A 21,618-nucleotide genomic window follows, 5' to 3' on the forward strand; every position below is an offset into this window, starting at 1 on the left:
CATTCCTGTCCGGCCGGGCTGCGTGCTCGGATAAGGGTCTGGTATGGATTGGGGGCGACCCCCCACGCCGTTTTTTCGGCGTAGGGGGTTCCCCTCAAGGTCCATACCAGACCCAAGGGCCTGGTATGCCTCTGGAGGGGGAACCCATGCCGGTTTTTTATTTAAAATTTGGCGCGGAGTTCCCCCCTAAAGATTCATACCAAACACAGTGCCGGCATTGGCGGGGATCCAAGTCGGATCCCCGTTCATTGAAAGTCGGACACATGCCGGCTTCATGTCGCAGGGTAAAGTCGGATCCAAAGTAGGACGGCTGTCGTGTCGCACCAGTGTGAACCCAGCCTCAGGCATTTTTTTTTTTTTTTTTTTTTTTTTTTTTGCAAAAGTGCTTGAAAAACTCTTTTGTGTGAATGCAGCCTAAAGCTGGATACACACTATACAATTTTTTTGTAGATTTTTTTTTTTTCCTTCAAATGGACCAAAACCATATAATATGAGGTCAAACCGTAAAGTGATTGTAAACCGTATGTTTATTTAAAAAAAAAAAAATCATACTTGCCTCCATTGTGCAAAACGAACTGCACAGTGTGGCCCCAAACCTCTTCTTCTAGGGTCCCCTGGCGGCGCTCGCGGCTTCTCCTCGCCTCGGTAAACCCCCTAGGAGAAGCGATATCCCTGGGGGGGTTACCTTGCGGGTGCGCTCCCGAGTCCAGCATTTGTGTGCATAGACACAGAATGCCGGACTCGGCCCCGCCCCCTGGCGTCCGCGTCATTGGATTTGATTGACAGCAGCTGGAGCCAATGGATGCGCTGCTATCAATCTATCCAATCAAGAGCCAAGAACCCCCGGGCAGAGAAGTAGAGTGCGTCTCCGCCGTGGGGACGAACGGGCTCAGGTGTGTAAAACGGTGGGGATAGGGGGCCGGTCAGTGTCAGAAGTTTTTTTCACTTTAATGCATAGGATGCATTAAGGTGAAGAAACACGAGGGTTTACAACCCCTTTTAAGAGTTTTAATTTGTATGCAATCAGGCAGGCCCTTGCACTACATGGTTTTAGTAAATCTAAACTTTAATCTGACAACAAAAGTTGTATAGTGTGTATGGGATCTTAGGCTCTAGTGCAGAGGTAGGCAACTTTAGCACTCCAGCTCTGGTGGAACTTCAAGTCCCATCATGCATCTGTCTTTAGGAATCATACCATTTGTCAGAGTCCTGCAATGCTGGGACTTGTAGTTTCATAAAAGCTGAATTGCCAAGGTGATCCACCCTACTCTACTGTAATGGTGTAGTATAATTAAAGTAGAACTATAGGCAAAACTTTTTTAAAAATTTTGGATAGAGCAAGGGAGGGTTATAACCAGTGTTAATTTTGGCAGCAAATTTCAATTTAGTTTTAGTCTTAGGACTAAAATGGCATTTTAGTTTTAGTCCCATTTAAGTCTTCTGCAATTGTTTTAGTCGTATTTAGTCGACTAAAATCTCCAGTACATTTTAGTCGACTAAAACTCATTTTAGTCGTCTGAAATCAAATGGGTGTAATTAAATTGTAATGCATTAGTTAACATTTCTCTACATTTTCCAAACTCCTTATATACTGCCGCAGTGAAAAATCTCATATGTTATTATTTAAGGTATTGAGGTATGAACATGCACTAAAAAGGCCAGTGTTAATTTTGAAGTCAAATTTCAATTTAGTTTTAGTCTTATGCCCCGTACACACGGTCGGACATTCCGACAACAAAATCCATGGATTTTTTCCGACGGATGTTGGCTCAGACTTGTCTTGCATACACACGGTCACACAAAGTTGTTGGAAAATCCGATCGTTCTATACGTGGTGACGTGAAACACGTACGTCGGGACTATAAACGGGGCAGTGGCCAATAGCTTTCGTCTCTTAATTTATTCTGAACATGCGTGGCACTTTGTGCGTCGGATTTGTGTACACACAATCAGAATTTCCGACAACGGATTTTGTTGTCGGAAAATTTTATAGCCTGTTCTCAAACTTTGTGTGTCGGAAATTCCTATGGAAAATGTGTGATGGAGCCTACACACGGTCTGAATTTCCGACAACAAGGTCCTATCACACATTTTCCATGGGAAAATCCTATCGTGTGTACAGGGCATTAGTCTTTTGACTAAAATGCCATTTTAGTCTTATTTTAGTCATCTCAATTGTTTTGGTTTTAGTCGACTAAAATAGTATTCATTTAAGTCGACTAAAATGTTTTAGTCATTTTAGTCCACGAAATGAACACTGGTTATAACCCCTGTCAGATTTTTGTTCGCCACCTGTGTCCCATTGCAGAGAGTTCCCCTCACTTCCTGACCCATAGCCAAACTGGAAGTGAGAAGAAATCTCTGCAAACCAAGGAAATTCCTTGGGGACCTGCATGTCACTAGAACTAGTGTCCCCATTGGAAGATTTCCCTTCTCTTACTTTTCTGGGGACAACCCAAAATTTGGGATAAAAACTGACAAGCATGCTAATCCCTCCCCACTCTTTCCAAAACATAAAAAGAAAAAGTTTTTTCTTTTTACTTATGCTTGAAATTTCATCTTTATACGGCATTGCAATCTAGCTGAGAATGGGGGAGAGTGTGGTGTCGCAGTAAGTGAATTAGGCACTACTTTATTGCATAGTGCTGTCACCCAAACGTGTTGCAGGCTTTGGTGGCTGCAGGTAGAAATTTTTTAGCCTAATTGGACACAAAGCGATAATAAACCCAAAAGTAAGCATTTATTGTATTGCAGCTTAGCAATTCTTAGATGTGGTATCTGCATTTGTTTTCTTTCTTAGGCTTTCTTTCCTTTTCCTTTCTTTCCCTCCCCTCCTCCGTGGAGCTATTATGCATTGTGGTCTCTGGCAAGGGGGTGATGGTGGGTGGAGAGCCGTCCCTGGTGGTAGAATGCAGTGATTATTGCTAGCAGCTGTAGCCACTGGCACTAATCGCATGTAAAAATATGACGTGGTTGTACCGAAGTCGATCGATAGAATGACTTGGGTACAGTCAGCCTGCCCATAGGTTGATTAGTCACCCCCTGCTGAACTGGCCCAGATTCTAACCATCTATGGCTGGCTTTATTCTGTTTTTCAACAGAACAAGCTCTCCTGCAAATGTGTCAGTTAAGGGTGTTGAGACAAACCATTTATCGCTGACCCTTTTTTTAATTTATTCATGTAAAACATTTATTCTGAAAGGAAAAAAAACTGCTCGTGTAACTGCTGTGTGAGCTAGAGTTTGGCTTCAATTTATTAGTGTATCTAAATCTGCTGGTACATCTAACACTCCCCACTCCCCAGACTGATAATGCTGCTGCCCAAATGTGCCCCCTGTGCTCCTTCATCCAGAGTGGGGGAACTCTAATACAGGAGGTGTGTTACTAGCCAGATCATCAGGTGAAAGCAGAAGGGGAAAAAAGACAACGAATGCAGCCACCACATCTAATGATTGGTAAGCTGCAATATGTAAAATTTTTGGTTTTGGGGTGAATACAGCTACAAGGATCACATGAAGGACTCATGATGTGTTTGGTAATTCTCATTCCGAAAGGTGCGGCAGGAAGTTTTGATGCCATACCTGTGTAGGTGAAGTGTGACAGAGGTGTGTAAAACAGGAATGTGTACCTTTTTTTTTTTTTTTTTTTTTTTTTTTTTTTTTATTGTTGTGTCAGATGAAACGGTGAAATAAAAATATATTGATTGTGTATCTTGCTTTTTTGCTGCACTCTAGGGCTAGGTTCACATTTGTGTGGGAATGCATGGAAGTTGCATGTGTTCCCGCACCTGCATACAGCTGCACACAGAACATGGTGCTTTAAAGAAAACGCGCAGGGGTTCCATGAACTCTTAATGTCACCCCTATGCACTGTAAAATGCTGTGTGGTTTCCCACATGCAGAAACGCATGGTGCAAAAGCAGCATGCGGTGTCTGTGCAGTTGTGTTTTCTAAAAGGCGCCGGGACCTCCTCCGTGCAGGAAATGCAGGTACAGCAGCCATATTCAAATGCATGGGCTGCTGAGCTCATGCAAATATGGCATGCTAAGCCACTTAGATCTGAACCTAGCCGCCTTGTGGATAGTTGATGGCCCTTATTTGGTTTTGGTATTTGTATAAAGGGGCCCAGGTGGTCTGCCATTGAAGAAAGAGCCCACCTCTGTACTACCCATTTATATCTCTTTGTTGGATCTGTGTGCCGCAGCACAGACAGTACCCCCCGCCTCTGACTGTATAGGAAACTCCAGGCACAAGGCCTATACTATCATGAAGGCTATAATGACTACGAATAAAGTCATGTCATCTCAAAACCTTAGTAACAAAGATTTTTCTTGAATTTCACAGATGGTCAATTTTTGGGTCTACACTGTGAAGCAGCATAACAGCAATGGACGACAAGTCAGCTCTCCAGAATTCCAGTGTCCCATCCGATTCGGCATCAACAGTAAACACTGAAGACTTTGTATTAGTCGATGGTTCTTCAAACCTGCATGACAAGCCACAGCTCAAGGTATGACTGCCATGTTGTAAAAGCCGAAAAGTATATTCTATGTGAACCCTCATCGTAAAACCAGCCATTCAGTATAAAATAGAAATTCAAAGCAAAACGTATGAGTGTGTGTAATAAATAAATAAATATATATATATATATATATATATATATATATATATATATATATATATATGTATATATATGTATATGTGTATGTGCCTTGTAAAAGTATTCATAGCCCTTGAAATTTTTCAAATTTTGTCATGTTACAACCAAAAAACGTACATTGGGATTTACCCACTTAACCGCGCCATTGCCGAATGACGACTACATTGACGTCCTCCCAGAATCGCGCTCCTGCACGCCCCCTGGGGCATGCACACGGGAGTATCCGTGACCGCCGGGTCTGGAGGACCTGACGCATCACGGTAAATGGCCGATGACAGTGGCCGTTTACCATCTGATTGCTCCATTAAGTGACAGAGCGATCACTTGTAAACAAACCGGCTTCATGTCCCGTTCCTCTCTCCCCTCTCTGTACCGATCGGTACAGTGTGAGCAGAGAGGGGAGAGATCGGGTGCAGCAGCGGGTGGGATCTGTAGTGCCCACAGCGCTGATCTGTGCCCATTGCAGCCTCATCCATCCATACTCAGCTATCCCTCTGTCGTACTCATCCAGCCAGCCATCCATGCTCAGCCATCCCTCTGTCATACTTATCCAGCCAGCCATACTTGGCAATACTCATCCATCCATGTTCAGCCATCCATACTCAGCAATACTCATCCAACCATGCTCAGCCATCCATACTCAGCAATTCTCATCCATCCATCCACCCCATTCCATACCCAGCCGTACCCATCTGTTCTCAGCCATTCCATCCATACTCAGCCATCCAAATTTATGACTCAACCATGCTCAGCCATCCCAGTCCACGGCTCATCCATCCCCATTCATGCTCATCCATGCCACATCAGTTCTCATCCAGGCCACTACAGTGCCTCACAAAAGTGTTATAGGTAGTCAAATTAGATTTGAAATGTATGCCCCTATAACACCTGACGGTGCTCCCTGCATGTTGGGCCTCTGTATGTGGCCTGGCTGTAGAAAAGTCTCCTACATGTGGTATCGCCGTACTCGGGATGAGTAGTAGAATCTATTTTGGGTTGTCATTTTTGGTATGTACATGCTATGTATTGTATAAATGGACAACTTTGTGTTAAAAAAAAAAGTGTTTGCATTTTCTTTCCACGTTTTCCAAAAACTTGTAGAAAAAAATGACATGTTCAAAAGACACATGCCTCATAGATTATACGTTGTGGTGTTTTCTTTCCAAAATAGTGTCATTTTTGGGGCGTTTCCATTGTCCTGGTGCTTCAGGGCCTTCAAAAGTGTAAGACGTATTCAAGAAATTATATGTGTAACTTATGCTCCTAGAACCTCTGATGGTGCTCCCTCAATGTTGGGCCTCTGTATGTGGCCGCGCTGTGTAAAAGTCTCACACATGTGGTATCGCCAGTAGCAGGAGTAGCAGAATGTGTTTTGGGGTGTCATTTGTGGTATGCATATGCTGTGTGTGAGAAATAACAATTTTGTGAAAAAAAGAAAAAAAAATCTTGATTTTGCAAAGAATTGTGGGAAAAAATTACAACTTCAAAAATCTCACCATGCCTCTTACTAAATACCTTGGAATGTCTACTTTTCAAAAAGGGGTCATTTGGGGGGGATATTTGTACTTTTTTGGCTTGTTAGGGTCTCAAGAAATGTGATAGGCTGTCAGTATTTCAGGTTTGATCAATTTTCAGAGATTGGCAACATAGCTTGTGGACTCTATAACTTTCACAAAGACCAAATAATATACACCGATTTGGGTTATTTTTACCAAAGATATGTAGCAGTATAAATTTTGGCCAAAATATATGAAGAAAAATTACTAATTTGCACAATTTTATAACAGAAATTAAGAAAAATACCTTTTTTAAAAGAATTTTCAGTCTTTTTTTCTTTTATAGCGCAAAAAATAAAAAACCCAGTGGTGATTAAATACCAAAAGAAAGCTCTATTTGTGTGAAAAAAGGACAAACATTGTCATTCAAAATGTGAGAGCACCGAAAGCTGAAAATTGGTCTGGTTAGGAAGGGGGTTTCAGTGGGTAAGTGGTTAATGTTGATAAACCAAAACAAAGTGGCACATAATTGTGAAGTGGAAGAAAAATGATAAATGGTTTTCACAAATATCTGAAAAGTGTGACGTGCATTTGTATTTAGCCCCCCTGAGTAAATACTTTGATCTAAACCAGGGGTCTCAAACTGGCGGCCCTCCAGCTGTTGCGCAACTACAAGTCCCATGAGGCATTGCAAGGCTGACAGTTACAAGCATGACTCCCACAGGCAGAGGCATGATGGGACTTGTAGTTTCGCAACAGCTGGAGGGCTGTCAGTTCGAGACCCTTGATCTAAACCAATCCATTGTAGCTCTGGCTGTATGTTTATGGTAGTTGATCTTTGCAAAATAGCTCAAGGTCTGTCAGATTGGATGGAGTGCATCTGTGATCAGCAATTTTCAAGTCTTGCCACAGATTTTCAGTTGGATTTAGGTCTGGACTTGGACTGGGCCATTCTAACACATGATTATGCTTTGATCTAAACCATTCCATTGTAGTTCTGGCTGTATGTTTATGGTAGTTGTCCTGCTGGAAAGTGAACCTCCGTCCCATCTCAAGTCTTTTGCAGACTTTTAAGAGGTTTTCTTTTAAGATTGCCCTGTATTTGGCTCCATCCATCTTCCCATCAACTCTGACCAGATTCCCTGTTCCTGCTGAAGAAAAGCATCCCCACAACATGATGCTGCCACCACCATTTTTCACAGTGGGGATGGTGTGTTTAGGGTAATGTGCAGTGTTAGTTTTTCGCCACACATAGTGTTTTGCTTTTAGTCCAAAAAGTTCAATTTTGGTCTCATCTGACCAGAGTACCTTCTTCCACATGTTTGCTGTGTCCCCCACATGGCTTCTCGCAAACTGGACTTCTTATGTCTTTCTTTCAACAATAGGTTTCTTCTTGCCACTCTTCCATAAAGGCCAGATTTGTGGAGTGTAGGACTAATAGTTGTCCTGTGGACAGATTCTCCCACCTGAGCTGTGGATCTCTGCAGCTCCTCCAGAGTTACCATGGGCCTCTTGGCTGCTTCTCTGATTAATGCTCTCCTTGCCCAGCCTGTCTATTTAGGTGGACGGCCACAGTCTTGGTAAGTTTGCAGTTGTGCCATATACTCTTTCCATTTTCGGATGATGGATTGAACAGTGCTCTGTGAGATATTCAAAGCTTGGGATAATTTTTTATAACCTAACCCTGCTTTAAACTTCTCCACAACTTTATCCCTGTCCTGTCTGGTGTGTTCCTTAGCCTTCATGATGTTGTTTCTTCCCTAAGGTTATCTAACAAACCTCTAAGGGTCCTTTCACACGGGACGGATCCGTGATGATCCGTCCCGTGAACATCCGCTTGCTCAGCGGGGATCGCTCCGTGGATCCTCACTGAGCAGGCAGATGACAGGTCCGTCGCTGCACACTGTGCAGTGACGGACCTGTCAGAGCGCCGCTCTCCCCTATGGGGGATCGTATGGTGACGGACCGTAGAGTCCGTCATCACCCGATCCGATCCGAAAATGGATGGAAAAGTAGGTTTTTCCGCCGTTACACTTTTTCGGATCGGAGCGGGTCGGATGTCAGCGGACATGTCACCGCTGACATCCGACGCTCCATAGAGGTCTATGGAGGGTCCGTTCAGGTCCGCCTAAAAAACTGACAGGTGGACCTGAACGGATCGTTCATGTGAAAGAGGCCTTAAGGTCTTCACAGAAAAGCTGTATTTATACTGAGATTAAATTACACACAGATGGAGTTGATTTACCAATTGGGTGACTTCTGAAGGCTATTGGTTCCACTAGATTTTAGTTGGGGGTATCAGAGTAAAGGGGGCTGAATACAAATGCACGCCACACTTTTCACATATTTATTTGTAAAAAAAAATTGAAAACCATTTATCATTTTCCTTCCACTTCACAATTATGTGCCACTTTGTGTTGGTCTATCACATAAAATCCCCCCCCAAAAAATATGTTTACATTTGTAACATGACAAAATGTGGAAAAGTTCAATAGGTATGAATACTTTTTCAAGGCATGTGTGTGTGTATGTATGGAAACTGAACATTAAGGCTATGGGGGTACCTCATCCTTACTAGACTTTACAGAAATAGAGAACCAACATGATGGATTATAGCGGTACCAGAGAGGAACTTTTTACACCAATTAATTAAAAATACATTTATTATAACAAAGTTTATACGTGTGTGTGTGTGTGTGTGTGTGTGTATGTATGTACTTCATCAGTTTAGGCCAATATGTATTCTTCTATATTATAGAACATGTACATATTTTTGGTAAAAAAAAACCCGCAATAAGCGTATATTGATTGGTTTGCGCAAAAATTATGGCGTCTACAAAATAGGGAATAGCTTTATGTCATTTTTATTATCATTTTTTTTTTTTTACTAGTAATGGCGGCGATCTGCTATTTATTTATTTTTTTTTATTTTTATTTTTTTGCGTGACTGCGACATTGCAGCGGACAGATCGGACACTTGACACTTTTTTTGGGACTAGTGACATTTATCCAGCGATCAGAGCTAAAAATAGCCACTGATTACTGTATAAATGTCACTGGCAGGGAAGGGGTTAACTGTGTTCCCTGGGTGTGTTCTAACTGTAGGGAGGAAACACACCCAGGCTGGGTGTGGCTGACTGGGAACAGAAGATCTCTGACATGTCACTAGGCAGAACAGGGAATTGCCTTGTTTACATAGGCAGTTGCACGTTCTCCCTCTGTACATCGTGATCGCGGGTCGCCGGTGGACATCGAGTCTGCGAGACCCGCGGGCACGTGCCTGCTAGCCTCCCTGCACAGACCGATGTACACCTACGGCAGTTTGTGTGGGAGAGCCGACCTGCCGCAGTACAATGACGGCAGCTGGTCAGCAAGAGGTTAAGTGGGGTACAAATTGGAACCGATGAAAGAAAATTCGTATGGAAATTCAGAATCAGCTGTTGAAAGTTGTGTACAAACTATACGAAAATTGTACGAACATTTTTTGGACGAAAATGTTCGCCCGATCTTCTTATAGTGTGTATGAGCCTTAAGTCTCGTAGGGACTCCCCTTTATGTCCTAGGTATACCTCGGGAAAGGGGAACTTCTAATGTTTTTAGACATGGCCATAACTGGTTCACTACTGACAAGATACAGAATATTTCAAGTGATTGTAAACCCTCACATATACCCAGTGAAGTGACTATCTACAGGGGATAAACTGAGTTGACACAAATCCTCGTAATAAGTTGTAATCGTTTATCTGCATTCTCCTCTTCTCTACATCTGTTCAAAGTCCAGAATGTATAAAGCTTTTCTGAGCTGTCAGATAAAAGGGGGCAGAGAGCAGAAATTACACTCTGCAGAGCTCAGTGAGGAGAGCTTTGAGAGTTGATTGGAGGGAAGAGACATACCCCCTCCACACAGCTCACAGGAACAGAGCTGAGGCTGTCAGTCAGCTGGATGTCCCTGCCCTGTCACCTTTTTTTCTCTTGGTGTCAGGAAAACTTGTTGGAAGTGACTTGTGCTGATAGCAGAGGAACGAAGCAGTAGACAGAAATTACAGCTAATGCTCTTAATTGAGACAAGTATGCAGTATATAGTGGGATATGCTTTTGTTCATATTTCATGTCTGAGGTTTACAACCGCTTTAATATCCTCAACAATGCATTTGATCTCTCAATCCAAAGGTGGATGTTCTTAAATTAGTTGAACTCCTGAATTATGACCATGTAGAACAAGTCTCTCTATAAACCTCTACTTGGCCAGGAAAACCGTAGCACAACATTGGCTAGCTCCCCAACCTCCTCCTACAACCGTCTACACCTGGAAGTCTAACTTCTCATATTGGCTGCTGTGCTTTGCTGCAGTTCATGTATAGCTTACTGTCTTGATGGATAAAGCTTTGTTTGTTAGTATAGCAGTACATTTTAGTTTGAGGTCATGGACTTTGGTAATCATGCTGTTTGTTTTCAGATAATGTCAAATGGAGATGAACAGTTGGAAAAAGCAATGGAAGAAATTCTCAGAGATTCAGAAAAGAAGCAGAATATGCACTTACCCACTGGTGACAGCGCTGCGGAGATGAGTGCGGCGTCCTCCACCTTCAGTGCCAGAAATCCCCCACTTACATTAGTCTTGGATCCCAACAATACAGGTCAATCCCAATTTTCATATACAGCACAGAAAATAGTGTGCACATATATATGTTCAGTTACAGTAAAAAGTTATATTGTAAATGTCTTAATAGTTGTTTTTTTAATTGATTCCCGGCGGCGGTAAACAACCTCCGCTCTGACATACGCTGCAGAAACGGCCGGTGGTCTCTGTATGTAAGCAGTGGTCACTCTCCAGCTGTCTGACACACCCCTTGCTGAGTCAGACCTACATCTTTCCAATCAGCAAAGCTCATGTTCAGGAGGTTGTCTGAACGCTGTCTGACCACACTGGCAGCATCGGTCCTTCTCTGCAGCGTATGCTACAGCTGTGATCTTCTACTGCCCTTGGGGATTCATTAAAAACAAATAAACTAAAGTAATTTATTATATACCATTATATTGCATCCTCAATGTATCTGTTTTGTTATTAAGCAAGCTTCAAAGGTGCTTTCTCCTACCTCCATATACTCATCTTACTTTGCTTCCTTAAACCGTTTGTTACCCTAAGAAAAAAAATGGATTCTGTTCCCTTAAAGCATGTTATACAGTACAGTGCTTGTGCTGTTTAATTTGGCCCTTTTGTATCACCTGAAATACCTGGCTAATCCTGCCTGGTTCTGCCCTCCCCCCTGTAAACTGACCACATTTTATCATGGTTGCTGAGCCCGGAGTCCGTGGTCATTTAAGCGCCTCCGTCATCCGCAGCCCCCCCCCCCAGTGTTGTTGCTACATACCCTTTGTTATAATAAATGCTGTGCTCTGTGTACGTGTTAAATACCTTTTTTTTTTATTTGCGGTGTTCATGTGACCGGCTGCCTCTCTCCTCTCCTCCTCCTGGCTGACATCAGCAAGGGTTTCTCAGCCTCACCCGCTTTGCTGTCAGATCGAGAGAGGCAGCTGGTCACGTGAGCGCTGAAAAAGAAGAAAAAAAAAAAAAAAGGTATTTAGCGACGGATTTTTTTACTAAGTGGCTTAACTGTACATGTACGTCATTAATTTGACTTTAAATACTGGGGATATGGCTACAGCTAGATGTTTTTTTTTCATTAGACGGCCGGCTTTCCGGTTTAAAAGTGATCCCAGCTGCAGATTTGCCGCAAGATCACGTTTATAGGAGGCGGGAGAGGTATGCCCATCCCGCGGCTTCCCAGTTGTTTCAGAGTTTACCGATGCGGAATTCGAGTGAGGGCAAAATGACCCCCACTCAGCTCTATGCCCTTGGAGGACTGAAGCGACCTCTGACGTCACTTTCGGTTCTTGGGCACAACCAAAGGATTTTTTTTTTTCCCCTAAAGTCAGTGTCTGCTTTTTTTTTTTTTTCTTTTGCTTTTGAAGTTAAATTTAGAGATCTGGGGTCTTTTAAGAGGACCTCTCATGCTTATTTCTATTACAAGGGATGTTTACATTCCTTGTAATAGGAATACAATAGATCTAAAAAAAAAAAAAATAAAAATTAAAATAAATAAGAAAAAAAAGCAAAGTGCCCCATCCCATACGTAAGTCGCTCCCGCGTAAATGGTATTCAAACCACACATGTAAGTTGCAATAGTTGGAGCAAGAGAAATAATTCTAGTGCAAGACCTCCTCTGTAACTCTAAACAGGTTACCTGTAAATATGTTTAAAGAGTTGCCTATGGAGATTTTTAAGTACCATAGTTTGTAGCCATCCCTTGAGCATGACATGTTTGGTATCTATTTACTTGGCATAACCTCATCTTTCACATTATAGAAAAAAATTGGGGTAACTACTGTGTTTTTTTTTTTTTTTTTTATTCATTAACGTGTATTTTTTCCAAAGTGTGTGGCATAAAATTTTGCCACAAATGCCATTTTATTTTATAGGGTCTCTGCTAAAAAAAATATATATCATTTTTGGGGGTTCTAAGTCATTTTCTAGCAAAAAATACTGATTTTAAATTGTAAGCAACAAATGTCTGAAAAAGGCTGGGTCAGCAAGAGGTTAAGTGGGCCCATGCAGCAAGTTGCTGTAACCAAGACTGAGTGAGCCCAGAGGGCCAGGAGTGCTAGTGAGATGGTCTGAGAGACCAGCATAAGTGCAGCGGTACTGCTGTTGAGGGAGCCAGGTGGCTTGGCATTTTCTGTTACCTGTTTTTGCTCTGTGATGCCGAAACTTCTGCATAGGCAACTTTTTAAAGATTGTGCTTTTCGTGAACAGGCAAGCTTTCAAAACACAATTTGGACTGGCATGGACTTCACTAAAAAGGCATCCACCACCACATGAGTCTAATGACCCCATATTACAATAGAAATAAGTTTTTTTTTTTTTATAGCACCATCAATTTATGCAGTGCTTTATATACAGTATGTACATTCAGATCAGTCCCTGTCCTCAAGGAGCTTATAATCAGTCCCTAACTCATGTTCATTCGTACACATACTATGGAAAATTTAGACAGGAGGCAGGCGCCAGTTAGTTTACTAGCATGTCTTTAGAGTGTGGGAGGAAACCGGAGTACCCAGAGGAAACCCACGCAGGCACAGGGAGAACATGCGAACTCCAGGCAGGTAGTGCTGCGGTTTGGTTTCTAACCAACGACCCCAGTGCTGCTAGGCAGAAGTGCTAACCACATAGCCACTGTGCTGCCCAGAAACAAGGTTTTGAGTTTTAAATATATTGACAACATTAGAAAGTTCATCTTCTACTTGTTATACAGCACAGCCTACACACTTTGTTACTTATCGAAGCAAACTTATAGTGCAGCAGCCAAAGTCCCTTTGGTTGGTACCCCCGATAATCTGAGAACCTCTACTTGTGGTGTAGGAGAGTTGTTCCCAGTCAAACCCACTGCAGCCTCCTTCTAAAAGAAAATTGGAATCACAAAGTAGGCTTCCATCAAATCAGGTTGGTTATTTTTTTGTGTCTGTATTTAAGGTGGGAAGGCAAATCATACTTTGCGTGACTAGTACACTAATGATTAATTTTTGTAAAAGAAACTTTTGGAAAGAAATGCCTTATTTGCTTGTGTTTCCATTTCTGTATTTTACTGACTAGTTTCCTGTTTGTACAAATTGAAATGCAAAAATATTAATTTAAATGTGTTGACACTATTAAGCCTCTTGCACATGATACTCCTGTTTGAGCATCTACCTTTTTAAACGTTTTTTTTTTTTTGTATGTATTTACACGCATTTTCGCATTTGTGCAATTTGGCGAAAACGTATTCTTGCGTTCTCCTTCTGCACAATATGGGCACTGCACACATTTGTGCGCATTCTCGCATATTAGTTGCATGCATGAGGTGTAAATTACTGACCAAAAAGCATATTTTTCAATATTTTTTTTTTTTACTAAAGAATGCACAGCGCTTGTTTACGCGCCTGTGTGCATAGGCACATTACAATTAATGGGCTGTATTTTAGCTCTACTGAGCTTTTTCAAGCTGCAGTGTGCAAGCGTCTCAGAATATGGAAATCAGGGTGACATCGCTGAAATTGCTGGTACTTCCAAATATTTTTTGGTCTAGTCTAGTTTTTCTTTTTTATCCATTCTGCCAGTGGGGAATTATCAGTGTACATAACCTGACGTAACTGATTTTTGTTATTTCAGAGGTTCCAGCGCAGAATGGCAGCACTTCAACAAACCCACCAGAAGAAGAAAGCGTCTCGTTTCATAAGCTGTCCTATTTGGGCCACATGAAGGTTTCGGCTCCACGCAGTGAGACGGAGGCTGTTCGGGCAATGGCCTCAATGAGAGCAACTTGTTCGTCTGCTGTCACTGTCACTCTCTATGTACCCAATGTTCCCGAGGGTTCTGTCAGGTGAGCTTAGCATATCATTCCCTACTGAGAACTTTCCCATCCAGTGGGGCTGTTGAACAAAAGCTGAAGCTGATAACTAGAGCAGATCTTAATTGTTGACCTACATTGACCAGTCGGGTTCCTTGTTGCTTCTTAACACCTTCCCGCCCAGCCTATAGTAAAATGGCAGCCAGGCGGGTTCATTGTTGAGGACGTCATATGACATCCCCCCCAGAACATGCCTTTCAGCCGATGACTGACTGCACCGACCTGCTGCCAGTGTTATGTGATCGCTACGACCAATCACAGCAGATCACATGACAGTTGTAAATATCGGATGGCTTATTTCATGCCATCAGTTGTATACAATTGTGTTGCTAGCTGTGATTGGTAGAGTGATAACATGGTACAGAAAAGGCCAATCACAGCCCATCTGTACCATGTGATTAGCTTTGACCAATCACAGCTAATCACAACAAAAGAGGGAAACTGTTTCAGTCCGTAAAAATGGTTGCTTTTACCAATGAAATTCATTGATATATGCAATCATAATTTGTGTAAAAAAAATAAATAAAATAAATAAAATCCTGATCTTTTCCCCAAAGTAGTACAGTGTTACTATGGTAACGCTGTACAGTGCATCCGAAAAGTATTCACAGCGCTTCACTTTTTACACATTTTATTATGTAGCAGCCTTTTTCCAAACTGGATTAAATTCATTATTTTTCTCAAAATTCTACAAACAGTACCCCATAATGACAATGTGAACAAAGCTTGTTTGAAATCTTTGCAAATCTATTAAAAAAACAAAAACAAAAATCACAATTACATAAGTATTCACTTAGTCGTTGCAATGACACTCAAAATTGAGCTCAGGTGCATCCTGTTTCCACTGAGTTTCTACAACTTGATTGGAGTCCACCTGTGGTAAATGTAGTTGATTGGACATGATTTGGAAAGGCACACAACTGTCTATATAAGGTCCCACACCTAACAGTGCATGTCAGAGCACAAACCAAGACATGAAGTTCAGGATTTTGTCTGTAGACCCCCGAGACAGGATTGTATGGAGGCACAGATCTGGGGAAGGGTACAGAAAAATTCTGCAGCATTGAAGGTCCCAATGAGCACTGGCCTCCATCATCTGTAAATGGAAGAAGTTTGGAACCACCAGGCCGCCTGGCCAATCTAAACGATTGGGGAAGAAGGGCCTTAGTCAGGGAGGTAACCAAGAACCCGATGGTCATTCTGACAAAGCTCCAGCATTTTCTCTGTGAAGAGAGGAGAATTTTCCAGAAGAACAACCATCTCTGCAGCACTCCACCAATCAGGCCTTTATGGAAGAGTGGTCAGATGGAAGCCACTCCTCAGGAAAAGGCACACGATGGCCCGCCTGGAGTTTGCCAAAAGGATCCTGAAGGACTCGCAGACCATGAGAAACAAAATTCTCTTGTTTGATGAAACAAAGATTTGAACTCTTTGACTTTAATGGCAAGCGTCATGTCTGGAGGAAACCAGGCATCACTGATCACCTGGCCAATACCATCCCTACAGTGAAGAATGGTGGTGGCAGGAACTTTGAGACTAGTCAGGATTGAGGGAAAGGCGAATGCAGAAAACCTGCTCCGGAGCACTCTGGACCTCAGACTGGGGCAGAGGACAATGACCCTAAGCACACAGCCAAAATAACAAAGGAGTGGCTACAGGACAACTCTGTGAATGTCCTTGAGTGGCACAGCCAGAGCCCACACTTAAACCTGATAACCTGATTGAACATCTTTGGAGAGATCTGTAAATGGCTGTGCACCAACGCTGCCCATCCAATCTGATGGAGCTTGAGAGGTCCTGCAAAGAAGAATGGGAGAAACTGCCCAAAAATAGGTGTGCCAAGCTTGTAGCATCATACTCCAAAAAGACTTGAGGCTGAAATTGGTGCCAAAGGTGCTTCAACAAAGTATTGCGCAAAGGCTGAGAATACTTAATTACATGTAATTTGTTTTTCATTTTTTTTTTTTTTTTTTTTTTAGTAAATTTGCAAAGATTTCAAACAACCCTCTTTCACATTGTCATAATGGGGTATTGTTTATAGAAGTTTGAGGAAAATAATGAATTTAGCCCATTTTGGAATTGGGCTGTAACATAACAAAATGTGGAAAAAGTAAAGCGCTGTGAGTACTTTCCCGGGTGCACTTGACTGTAAGCCTTTTTTTTTTTTTATACTGTCACCAATCATTGTTTATGATCACTGCCACACCAGTTATATGATAATGCTGTACTGGTGACCGGATGTATAAATAAATTATATATTTTCCAAATAATTGTGACAAAAAAATGACTTAAAAAAACTTGCCATGCCTCTTACTAAATACCTTTGACTGTCTACTTGCCAAAATGGGGACATTTGTACTGTCCTTGCGTTTTAGGGCCTCAAGAAATTGCAGTGCCTTGCAAAAGTATCCACCCCCCCTTGGCTTTTTACCTATTTTTTGCTACATTACAGACTTTAGTTCAATGTTTTTTTAATCTGAATGATATGTGATGGATCAGAACACAATAGTCTAAGTTGGGTAAGTAAAATTAGAAAAATATATGCATAAAACTATTTTTCAGAAATAAAAAACTGATAATTGGCATGTGCGTATGTATTCACCACCTTTCTTATGAAGCCCATAAAAAGCTCTGGTGCAAACTATTACCTTCAGAAGTCACATAATTAGTGAAATGATGTCCACCTGTGTGCAATCTAAGTGTCACATGATCTGTCATTACATATATACACCTTTTTGAAAGACCCCAGAGGCGGCAACACCTAAGCAAGAGGCACCACTAACCAAACACTGCCATGAAGACCAAGGAACTCTCCAAACAAGTAAGGGACAATGTTGAGTTGTACAAGTCAGGGTTAGGTTATAAAAAAAATATCCAAATCTTTGATGTTCCCTAGGAGCACCATCAAATCTATCATAACCAAATGTAAAGAACATGGCACAACAGCAAACCTGCCAAGAGATGGCCTCACACCAAAACTCACAGACCGGGCAAGGAGGGCATTAATCAGAGAGGCAGCAGAGAGACCTAAGGTAACCCTGGAGGAGCTGCAGAGGTCCACAGCAGAGACTGGAGTATCTGTACATAGGACGACATACGCTCCATAGAGTTGGGCTTTATGGCAGAGTGGCCAGGAGAAAGCCATTACTTTCAGCAAAAAACAAAATGGCACGTTTTGAGCTTGCGAAAAGGCACATGGTAGACTCCCAAAATGTATGGAGTAAGGTGCTGTGGTCTGATGAGACTAAAATTGAACTTTTTGGCCATCAAAGAAAACTCCTTGTCTGGCGCAAACCCAACACATCACATCACCCAAAGATCACCATCCCCACAGTGAAACATGGTGGTGGCAGCATCATGCCCTGGGGATGTTTTTCAGCGGTCGGGACTGGGAAACTGGTCAAGGTTAAGGGAAAGATGGATGGTGCTAAATACAGGGATATTCTTGAGCAAAACCTGTACACTCTGTGTGTGATTTGAGGCTAGGACAGAGGTTCAACTTCCAGCAGGACAATGACCCCAAACACACTGCTAAAGCAACACTTAAGTGGTTTAAGGGGAAACATGTAAATGTGTTGGAATTCCCTAGTCGAAGCCCCCCTCAATCCAATAGAAAATCTGTGGTCGGACTTAAAGATTGCTGTTCACAAGCACAAACCATCCAACTTGAAGGAGCTGAAGCAGTTTTGCCAGGAGGAATGGGCAAAAATCCAAGTGATAAGATGTGGCAAGCTCATAGAGACTTATCCAAAGCGACTTGGAGCTGTGATAGGTGCAAAAGGTGGCTCTACAAAGTATTGACTTTAGGGGGGTGAATAGTTATGCACATTGACCTTTTTCTGTTATTTTGCCTTATTTGTTGTTTGCTTCACAATAAAAAAAAAATATATCTTCAAAGTTGTGGGCATGTTCTGTAAATTAAATGATGCAAATCCTCAAACAATCCATGTTAATTCCAGTTTGTGAGGCAATAAATATATATATTAGGGCTGGGGAAAAAATCGATTTGAGTCTTGAATCGATTCAAATTTTCACCAAATCAATTTTTTTTTTTTTTACCAGGACCAGCGCTGATACATATACATATACATATACATATACATATACATATACATATACATACTGACAGCCACTGCTGGTGGCTGTCAGTATACAATAGAACAGCAGGAGATCCGTCCATTTGCGCTGTATAGCTTGGATGAGGGAAACCTTTTTTAGATTTTATTTTATTTTTTTATGTCCAGCTCGCAAGCTGAATGGAAAAAAAAAAATCTATGTGTGCATATGACCAGCCTTAGCCCCCTTCACGCCGACCTTGCGCAAATATATGTTCTCGATTTGAAGGGGTTATGCCAGGGTAATTCTACAGCTGCAGGCGTCACCTCAGTACTGTTTTGGTAGGGGTTCAGTGGTGTTTACACATGGCCAGTATTCTGTATGGTGGTGCTTGAGGCATGTATCCATGATCTGTGATTATATGGACTAAAGGGATAGAGGTGTGATGGGGAACCCAATACTCAAGCTTAGCACAGTTTAGGGATTTTTAATTTAATTTTAAGTGTTTTTTTTCAGAATAATGGACCAATCCACAAATTCAGAAATCGCCTCATTCCCAATCTACAAAGTTTTGTTCTGTGTGCGAGGGAGAGATGGGACATCCGAGTGTGACTGCTTCGCATTCACATCAAGAGAACTGGATACCGATGACTTTCACATCCATGTGTTTAGCTGTGAGATCAAAGAGGCGGTGAGTGCTTCAGTTCCCTGATGTTTACACATCTTATTGAAAAGATTATTTAAAATGGAGTGCATGTTAACATGTCATTTGGTTTAAATAATTTTGTTGATATTCATTTTTGTTTCTGCCGATATAAAATCCAATTATAATATAAAAATATGAAATCTAAATTCTATATTTTAGCAATTAATTTTCAAAATGGTGAGCCTGATTGAAAAGCATATACAAACGCTGCTGAGGTCAACGATGGCTCTGAACTGGCTAAATTCAGTAAAGCCGGCAGGTACTAGCTGCACCCAAGTTGATCGATTTGATCTACTTGGGAACAACCAGTTTGTCAGATTTTTCATACAATTATTGCCACTGTGTGTTCTCCTGGCAGAGAAGGCTCCCTGCACCCCCCTGCCGGCTGAACACAATAGCTCTGTGGGTTGGACTTCCCAACAACACTCTCACCTGTGGTCGCAGGAAAGAAAATCGTACAGTCTATGGCTGGTTTAAGGCTAGACTAGCAGTAGTTTAAAAAGACCCGAACACCAACTTAAAAAATTGCAGATAAGCGCACATAGAAATCAGGTATTTTAAATGCATGCTTGCATTGTTTTTTCTTTCCATTAATTATTTTCTGTTCACATGCAATGTGCCTTTGCACTTGTAGGAAAAACTGACTAGTCAATTCTCTAGCACAGTCCCCTTCTTCTTTGCATGTCATAGCCTTCCTCTATTCTGGGAGTGTCCAATTACTCTTTGTGCTGGCCCAGCTCCTCTGCTCCTCCCTTCAGCTCTCTACATAACCGTTTATGTAGCTGCTAGGGGAGGAGCGTACTATAGAGCATTACTTGAGTACTTCTACATACTCAGAAGTGTGGGGTATTTCCTTCAGCTCCCAATACTGAATGGGGTAATGAAGTAAACATGAGTATACTATTTTCTGCTGTTACTTTGTGTTGAGTGGACAGAGCACGGGTTTGTGTTAAAACAATTTTTTTTCTTGTCCATTGAGGAACACAGGAAGTCTTAAACCTTCCAGTTTTGCAGGAGGATTGAATGTTGTTAAACAATAAAAAAAAATGGAAGGCCTTCCCTCCCAGCTGAAGTTTCTAATACGTTCATGCAGGTGTTTATAACCTAAAGGACCCTGTTTTCCAATTCTGATCAGAGGCTGCAAGTGCAATATCGCACCTTCTCAGAAAATTATATATCTGATTTATCTGCGGCCTTAGCAGCTTCTGAGCCATTGACCACAGAGACTCTGCCCGAGCAACAAGACAGGACATAGGGATTACCAACTGTGAACTTGTCAGTTAGGTTTCTGGGGGGGGGGGGAAATGGCTTATAGGTATGACAATAAAGTTATTAAACATTTTACGGAGCTACAGTTTTTTAATTTTTTTTGACATTTTTTATTATTATCTATGTTTACTGGACTACATAGGCTATTTTGTGGGTTGAACTTGGCCTTTAACAAGGCAGCTAAGGGTGACTGCCATACCAGTTAAGGACTGCCATTCCAGAACCATGTTGTTATTGGAAGGTCCCATTTAAGATCTGATTTTGGCTGTAATTTTTCTAAGCCAAACCAGGTCTATTTTGGTCCAAATTCCTTAAAACGACCCTAACTGCTGCTACCAATAATTGCATGAAACTGATGCCTGTGCGGCTAAACTTAAGCTGTAATGGCCTGTTAGAAGACTTCCAGCTTATTTCTTGTCCGTACATATGCATAGGGCCTTTTGGCTAAAGTACTGGACTGTGCAACTTTCTTGTAAGAAGCAATTTATCTGCATGGCCTTCAGAAACAATGTCTCTATGCACTCACTTTGGGTGCTATTGTCAAGGTTGCTGCTGAAAGCCTAAAGGAAAAAGCAAACTGCTAAATCATCTCCATCTATTCCTGCCATGAACTTTCTTTCACTTCAGCTTATCATAAGGCCCTCCCCAAGGGGGGCTTTGTTCCCTGCCCTCGGTTTCTTACCTCAAACCTCCCTGCATCTCCTCAGTGACTTTTCAGTTTCAATTGGGCACTCTCTGGATTTCTGGACGAAGGGGTCATAGCCCAAGCCCCTGCTGCAGGAAGGTTTGGAAATGTGTGCCAAACTTTTTGGCTTGCTAATGCTTCCTGCAATTTGCTGTTGGATCCTGCACTACTACTTCATGCCCTTTCCATTTGGTCAGTATTCTGCACCTCGAATGTTCATCAAGGTACTGGCTCAATTATTGGCCCTGTTGTGTTCTCAGGGTATTCTCATTTTGGGATATTTGGATGCCCTCCTATTGAGGG

The 21,618-nt window shown here is 41.9% G+C and overlaps 1 protein-coding gene across 2 annotated transcripts in view; it reads left to right on the plus strand.

The window, feature by feature from the left end:
* Positions 1-21,618, plus strand: part of RABGAP1L (RAB GTPase activating protein 1 like) — a 595,387-nt gene that overhangs the window by 70,520 nt on the left and 503,249 nt on the right. For both annotated transcript variants that reach the window (XM_073593438.1, XM_073593437.1), the window contains exons 2-5: positions 4,344-4,509; positions 10,612-10,792; positions 14,362-14,572; positions 19,172-19,346. In XM_073593438.1, coding sequence (XP_073449539.1) covers positions 4,387-4,509; positions 10,612-10,792; positions 14,362-14,572; positions 19,172-19,346 — 690 coding nt within the window. In that variant the 5' untranslated portion in view covers positions 4,344-4,386. The remainder of the gene's footprint in view (positions 1-4,343; positions 4,510-10,611; positions 10,793-14,361; positions 14,573-19,171; positions 19,347-21,618) is intronic.

The sequence above is a fragment of the Aquarana catesbeiana genome, linkage group LG07, assembly GCF_042186555.1.
Source record: "Aquarana catesbeiana isolate 2022-GZ linkage group LG07, ASM4218655v1, whole genome shotgun sequence".
NCBI lineage: Eukaryota > Metazoa > Chordata > Amphibia > Anura > Ranidae > Aquarana > Aquarana catesbeiana.